The following is a 7,586-nucleotide window of genomic DNA, read 5'->3' as shown; positions in this document are numbered from 1 at the left end:
CTGAGGAGAGGAAAACATTGAGTTGTCGTCTCCGGCTTTTTTCAGCGCCCGTGAACGGTCCCGTGGCAAAATCACGCAACAGTGCAGAATGGGAAAAAGCCTGACGGACATGGAGGTCAACTGGATCACAGGATTACACCACCTCCTCCAATATGATCACAAAACTGGTTTTCTTTCATGTGGCGCTGCATTTGAAAGACACAAAATTCCCTCATTTTTCACTAAAGTTTCGGAATAATACGACCCCGACTGGGGGTCGGCTCCAGGTCTCACCTCTGCCGGTCTGCTTTATAAGAGGAGGTCAGCTCATCGAACAGCGTACAGTTCATCTCCATCAGCGTCTTCAGCACGTTGTAGACCAAAGCGACGATCGTCCTGCGGCACACAGACGCACACTCTGGGATTTAACGACCGCTCTGGGCTGCCCGTCTGTTCTCCACAGAGCTTAAAAACCAGCAGCGAGCGTGTGAACACTACGTACGGGTTCCAGTGCTCTTTGGAGATCCTGTACAGGTTGCCGAACATGATGGGCAGGATCTTGTCGATGTTCTCCTCGATGAGGCTGAGGATGTACTCGTTGTTCCAGAAGTACAGCGCTCGCTCGGCCACCTGCGAGGACGGAGAGGCACAGGGAGCGGAAGGCGCGGCGTAAAACCACGAGGAGAAGTGACGGGGACGGTACAGTCTGTTCACACAGAGCGCTGTGACACAAAGTGAGCGAGACGCCAGCGAGAAATCAACGATTTTCAAACAGCTCCCTCTAGTGGTATACGGTGAAAACTCATCCATCAAAAGACACCATGAATAAATAATACAACCAAACTCCAAGTAAAAACATAGAATTGAGAAGCAAAGTGTAAAACTAATGTTTGACCTTTGTCACATTTAGTCTCTTGTTAATTTCTTATCGTGTAACGACATAAAGATAATCACAGACGTTAAAATATTCATACTACTTTGTAACTGGTGCAGCTTGTGTGTGAATTTTAGAAATTGTGCAAATAAAGACTTTTTTTTATACTAACTTAAATTATCTGTTGGAAAAGTGCAAAACAGATCAGAATTGTACATTTTTCCTTATCTAAAACCCAAATTGGATGCATTCCCACACTAATATGTGTAAAGAGTTTTATAAGTGTTTACAATGCCACTTGTTTTTTTGCGTGCTGCGACTGAATGTTAAACATTTCAACAGGTCATTGGGTTTAGTTTTAAGTCTGTCATTAATTCACTATTCATCTGGAAGAAAACAGAGAGAAATGAGGAAGTTACCAAATACAGACACTTGCCCCACGAAGGGTGAAGCTCCTAACAGTTTGTGTTTGTTGCAACACGCTCAGAGAGGCAACAACAAAGAAGGTGTCAAAACTCACAGCACCACAAAATAAAACTCTTCTGTACCTGAAAATGTGGATTGGCTACACATCTGGAGATCTGTTTGAACAGAGGCTCCTGGATCTTCTTGAACTGCGTTGGTTCGATGACGTCGAGGATCTCTTCGATTTCACCCAGGAACATCACCTGTTCGGAGCGAGGAGCGTTAAACACACACCACCAGCCAGAGCGAACAAACAGCTCCGTAGGTGTGTGTTTTATTCATAGCCGACCTCTTTCTGGCTGCAGGTTTTAGGCCAGAACTTCAGCAGACCGCGGATCACCTGCAGAGATGAGAAACATTTTCTTGAGAGAGTGAGGAGGGAAAAAAAAAAAACACACACACACATCTCCCTGGTGCTTCGCTGAGTGGGCGGTTTCTACAAATGTCTCTGCAGTGGGAACTAATTTAGTGCTCAAGGCTTGGCGCTTTGAGTAGGAGGGAGGACGAGAATAAATCGTACCGGCTCTGTGAGCGTAGGATCCTTCTCCAGGAACTGGACCACACAGTAGGCCAGCTGAGGGGCAGAGAAGAAGAAGCACACAGATCTGTAGTGTCACAACAAACCTCGGCGGGCGTTTTCGTGCGTTTCAGGCTGCATTCATGCAGCTGATACTTAAAAACCACAATCAGCAGATAGATCATAAATAACATTATTATACAATAAATCAAATAAATGTGATTATCCTTTTTAATTGTCACAGTGGTGACTTGCATGGACAGCAACATGAAAAATCAATAAGTGCGGGCATTTCCCATGTCTTGCCACTAGAAGGTGCTACAATATAGCATTAACAGTACTTTCAATCCAGCTGAGACTCCACTGCTGCATATTCCAGTTCTTCACATGGTAAGAAGTCATTTACCGCAGAATGTGTGTTGTTCTCATGCGAGCGGCGGCGTTCTCCTACCTGTGCGTGGAACAGAGCCAGTCCTTTGGCTGTGTGCAGCGGGATGAGCACCTTCATCAGGAACTGCTTGTGCTCTGCCTTCAGAGGCAGCGCGAACCCGTTGATGATACTGTAAACAGACCAGACCGCGGAGAACCGTCGGGTTACGAGGCAAAGCAGCGGCCTGAACTCTAACGCAGTGAAGTACGAGCTGAACCAGACATCTGCTGCGAACATCTGGAGCAATTCTGCAGCTCAAACAGCCCCAAAGAGACAATAAGGGAAGTCTGATCATAACATTTCAAGAAAGCGAGAGTTAAACTGAGGGTAAAAACACATTTATGCACATCATACAGACATCATGTTTCATCTCTCACCTTCCCAGAATCTCCAGCAGCTCGGCGACTCCGTTGAAGTGTTCGGTTTCGTAGACGAACCTGCAGGAACACATCGAACGGAATTAAAAAAAAACAACACATGACTAATCCGGCGGGAGAACACACTGATCAGAACAATTGATCCCGACCGTGTCCGGTAGCGTGCTCACTTCAAAACGCTCCCATTCAGCCCGAGTGAAGAGCCACATGCAGAGGACTAGAACCCTTTAAACCCAGATAGATACACAACAAAAAAGCGCGTGCAAGTTTTTGACCAGCAAATTCTTTAGTTGACTAAGTTTAATTCAGGTTTCATTTGGAATTAAGTGGAAACATATTTAACTGCTAACTGAAATGCTGTTATGTAACGTCGTGATCCATACATCAGTCATGCCGTCTGTTCGGTAACGCATCTCCACCTCGCCACGCAGCCACCGGTATGTACAGACAGGGCCTGACAGCCGCGGCCCTATTTTTATCCTCCGTGGCAGATGGTCAAAGTGGGTGCACCCGTTTTGCCACCTTGCCTGTTGGAAACGACATCAAGTGTCCCCTGTTTCAATCATCTGAGGCTCATTGTCACGCAGCAACGGCGAAGACACGGCGAGCGGCTGCTGCCGCCGTGTCTGGCTGCGCTGCTCTGGCTTGAAGGACGAGAAGTCAATCGGAGTTATTAACTATGTACATTTATTAATACATTTGATCAAACTGTAATCAACTGAAAGACAATCCAGATTCTAAATAGAATTTAAATAGAGACAGAAAGGCAGTGGACGCAGTGGAGGCCTGCTGTTTTCTTTTTCCCACCCCCACTCTCCAAAAGGATCCTCGAAGGATTCTCAAGTCACATAAACACAATCTGGGACGGGGACAAAGAAGGCAGAAATGGTCAATTTCACACATTTCTAACAACTGCAGGAGCATTTGAGAAACCAGGCAGGTCAACAGGTCAGTACTTCCTCTGGGAATAAAGGAGCACAGCCTCATCAGAAACTTAAACCATATTAAAAACCTGTGGAGCAATTTAAGAAGATTGCTCGGGAATAAACTACAAGGCATAAGATCTGCTGAAGAATTTCGGTGCACAAGGAGCAAAGACCAAAAGTGGATGTTCTGCATTTCTGGAAATCAGGAATGTGCTCAGGAGTCCAGTCAAATCACTGTTTGTCAACAAAGCTCACTGTCAAATGTATAAATGTAACTTAAAGCTGCAGCACACAAAACAAAAGCCCAAATATTACCATGATCTATAAAACTGCCGTCTCTAATGGGAAGCACACGGAGCTTTTAGAACTCATTTTCAGAAAAACCTTTCAAGGAAGGAATCGAATGTCTCAGCAAGACGAGCTGCATTCCTTCCACCAGCAGGGTTTCACAATAGAGGAGTGTGCAAAAAGTCTACATGCCTGATGCTCCAAACAGACACGCACAAAATATCTGACACGTGAAATGAAATGAAATGAAAAAAAGACACGAGGCCAAACGGCTGCTGAGCTGCTGGAATCCTTCACCTGACTCCAAGGTGACAACATCCCTCTTCTAAAATTCAAATATTGGTTTATGAAATTTGGAAAGTGTCCCAGCTTTTTGAGACATTCAAGCAGGTGAACGAACAGATTTTAATGATCACTGACTCACGCCGCATAAATATGATCAATAATGGCGACCCAAAGGTACTTTCTCACCTAAAATGTGAATTGAATTTCAAAAACATCTTCAAACCTCAGCAGGGATTTCATTCAATCCTCAAATGAGTCACACCACCTCAAAACACACATTGATTCATTTGTGTATTTTCCTCCACAATTTCTCATTCTTGAAGCAGAACACATTTTGTAGTTGTGGGTCTTGTTTGCTTCCGTGTACAACTTCCAGATCTGTAAATCTGCAGCTCGTTCATCTGGTTGAGTTGAATGTTCAGTCCTTGACCTTGTGAAAGACGATCCTTCATTTCACTCTGAACTTGCTGCCTCCAGTGCATCATTTTGAAATAGTTGACCTCTTATTAACAATGAAGTCGGAGCAACTCAGAGATAAAATTTAAAAGAAAAAAAACCCCACAGGAATCAAACAGAGGCTTCTGAAAGCAGCACAGCTCTCGGGATGACAGCTCTCATAATACTGTCTGATTACCTTTTGATTTTCTATTCTTCCACCTGATCATGAATCACAGCACGAAACAAATCGAACTACATCTCTCTCAAAGTTTTAATCTGAGTCTCAAATTTAGTGAAAAACAAAAAAAGGTATTGGGTGAATTAAGATCAGATGTTTCTTGAGTGTTGTTAACTCACCGCAGGAAAATATTGTTGATCTGCTTCCTTATGAAGGCTCGCAACCCCAGGAACTTTCCGTAAATCCGATGGAGGATGGTCTTCAGGAAGTCCCTCTCCCTCGGGTCCTCGCTGTCGAACAGCTCCAGCAGCTGCGGGGAGAAAACGAAGCTCTCAGTCCTCCTTCATCTCGACTGCACTCGCGGTGACTCACCACTTCTACTGACTGATGAACTTTTAATCACACGTCCCCTGAGATCTGGCGGATACAGAACAGTTTGACCTTTATTCCAGGTGATTCAAACCTTTCAATACACACTGTCAACGGATTTGTTGCTCATTCCTTCCTATGCTGTGCTGTGATGTGCTTTTATTAATAATACAGAGACTGAGAGAGGATCGATAAACCAATCATCTGCTGAGCTCAGGACAGACCCTGATGCAGTTCAACATCGCTCTGTTGTGTTTTGTTACTTAATGAAACCAATACTACACTTCCACTGGTGGAAGCTGTCGCACGCAAACAAAAGCATTAATATTTGAAGCCAAAGTAACAGACAAAAGAAAACAGTAAGTCTAATTCACCGAGGGAACTTAAGACTACGAGGATGTGATCTTTACATCATGACGATCTTTAAACATCCCCCTTCCTGCACTGTTCTGTGATGTGCTTTGACCAACTGAGATGTTCTGTGCTCATCAGGCGTTGGAGCCTTCTATTATATAAAACATGTGATCAATCTCTGCCTCCATAGAGGATCTTTGAATATATGATAAAAAAGACTGAAGGAGATTCACCTTTCCATTACAAAAGCAGCAAATGGAAAGAAGACATTATTCAAAAGGCTTTTCCAGGTAGTGAAAATTGGCTTCCAGAATTTCTCCGACAGACTACAAGCAATCTGATCAACGGTGATCTTCTCACTCGTCTCTCTTTCTAGCTTTCAATGTTCAAACGATTGAGATGATAATGACAGGAGTTCTACTAGTTACCTTTCATATCACTTTATTTCTTTTCTGGTTAGGTTTCATGTGAAACTGTCCCTTATTGAGTCCCGTCGTAAATACACACCTTTGAATCCTTTGATTAAAGCAAAAAATAAAAACAGAGTTTTGATGTGAAATGTGATGGCAGATAATGACGCCATGTCAAAACCAACTTGCAGCATCTTATCTAAGAGGCACGTGGGACGCGTGCCTGATCGCTGGATACTGTACACAGATGTGAAACGCTCGGCGTTCGGCAGCTATTTGTATTCTCGTGCGATGAGTCATTGTTACAGTAGCGTTGCGGGCAGCGGAGCCGGTGCCACCGAGTTCAAAGAGAGTGCTTTCAGGCTCCGAACAGCTTCCGGCTGCGGCGCTCGTCTTCCACAAGCATGTCAGCGGCACCTTGGTGACGGGCCCGGCGGTCTATTTTTAACCCTGCTTATAGTCGGGGAAAGGGTTTCATCCTGTTACTGCGCATCGTGATTCACACTCAATCGGGTATCGTTAAACGGTGCCACCAGTTGCTCTCTCCGCGTTTATTATATCAACTATTTATTTCCTCCAGGGCCGTAAAGCTGACAGCTTTCCATGATTTTCAAGTGCTCCCACGCTTTGTTATCCCGGCGTGGGGGGAGGAAGCTTACGTCGGATTTAAGTCGGCGTCCACATTCAGATCGATTGTGATTAAAATTGGGAGTAAGCGCCGCTGAAAGGTCCGATCAGTAAGCCCAGCGTTTGCTTTGTGTCTCTGTCCAACAGCGGCCAAACACACAGCGGCCATCGGGCTTATTGAGCTGCGGGAGGATCATAACGATAACTGCTCCAATCTTATTCATTGATTAATATCTCATTAGAGCAGGCAGGAGGAGCAGCGCTCAGTCACGACAGCAGCATAATAGAGGAGCTTCCGTAAACAAGTGTTGGCATGGCGAAATTTTGATTTGATGAACAGTAGTCTCCAGGAAGGCTCAGTGAAGAACCAGACTTTTCATTGCTTTTCAATGAAGCCACTCTGCAAATCAACTATGAACTTTCAATAAACTCTCAAGCTGCCAGAAAAATGAACAAGTACCGTAAAACAAGCATCAACATCTGCTGTAACTCGCAGCAACTAGTGACAGCGGTCAGCGGTTACCATGGCAATTGTGTCGATGTGAAACCCCGGCTACGCTTCCTTATCAGTACATACACAATACGCCGTTTGATAAATCTGTTGACAGCACTTGTTAGTGGAGGAGGGACCGCAGACTGGCCACAGACTGTGGAACACCGAGGTGGTCAAAGGTGAAAAGGGAGCGTAATCTCTTCAGAGGAACCAGGACAATGTGTGCAGCGATGTAAACTAATGTGCATGGTGGCTTCACGAACAATATTTGATTTACAGGATTTATACGTCAAAGTGATGAAATAACTTCAAATTGCATGTTTTTGCTTGATTTCTTGCGTCGCCGGCCAACTGTTGATGGGATTACTGTAACTATGGAACATAACCGAGCGGTTCAATTCAACAATTATGGATGTTTTTATCGATACGTCTGAATCTAAAACGCTTTAGGAAGCAACCCCTGAGGGGTCAAATCAGAATTAGGGCTGAAGCAATTAGTTGATGGACAGAAAATTAATCACCATTTGTTTCTGATCCCTCGGCTCTCACAGAGGTTGATCAATGGCGGCGAAATGG

The 7,586-nt window shown here is 44.6% G+C and overlaps 1 protein-coding gene across 1 annotated transcript in view; it reads right to left on the bottom strand.

Moving 5' to 3' along the window:
• The window catches only part of LOC115402028 (serine/threonine-protein phosphatase 2A 56 kDa regulatory subunit alpha isoform-like), a 37,866-nt gene that overhangs the window by 1,961 nt on the left and 28,319 nt on the right, over nucleotides 1-7,586 (bottom strand). Inside the window, exons 5-12 of the mRNA XM_030110444.1 lie at nucleotides 4,937-5,067; nucleotides 2,643-2,702; nucleotides 2,287-2,395; nucleotides 1,839-1,892; nucleotides 1,608-1,658; nucleotides 1,402-1,521; nucleotides 482-609; nucleotides 274-375 (exon numbers count right to left, since the gene is read on the bottom strand). Coding sequence (XP_029966304.1) covers nucleotides 274-375; nucleotides 482-609; nucleotides 1,402-1,521; nucleotides 1,608-1,658; nucleotides 1,839-1,892; nucleotides 2,287-2,395; nucleotides 2,643-2,702; nucleotides 4,937-5,067 — 755 coding nt within the window. The remainder of the gene's footprint in view (nucleotides 1-273; nucleotides 376-481; nucleotides 610-1,401; nucleotides 1,522-1,607; nucleotides 1,659-1,838; nucleotides 1,893-2,286; nucleotides 2,396-2,642; nucleotides 2,703-4,936; nucleotides 5,068-7,586) is intronic.

Source organism: Salarias fasciatus, chromosome 15, assembly GCF_902148845.1.
Source record: "Salarias fasciatus chromosome 15, fSalaFa1.1, whole genome shotgun sequence".
In the NCBI taxonomy this organism is placed as follows: Eukaryota; Metazoa; Chordata; class Actinopteri; order Blenniiformes; family Blenniidae; genus Salarias; species Salarias fasciatus.
The sequence above is the reverse complement of the archived record's forward strand: the minus strand, read 5'-3'. Positions and strand labels throughout refer to the sequence as shown.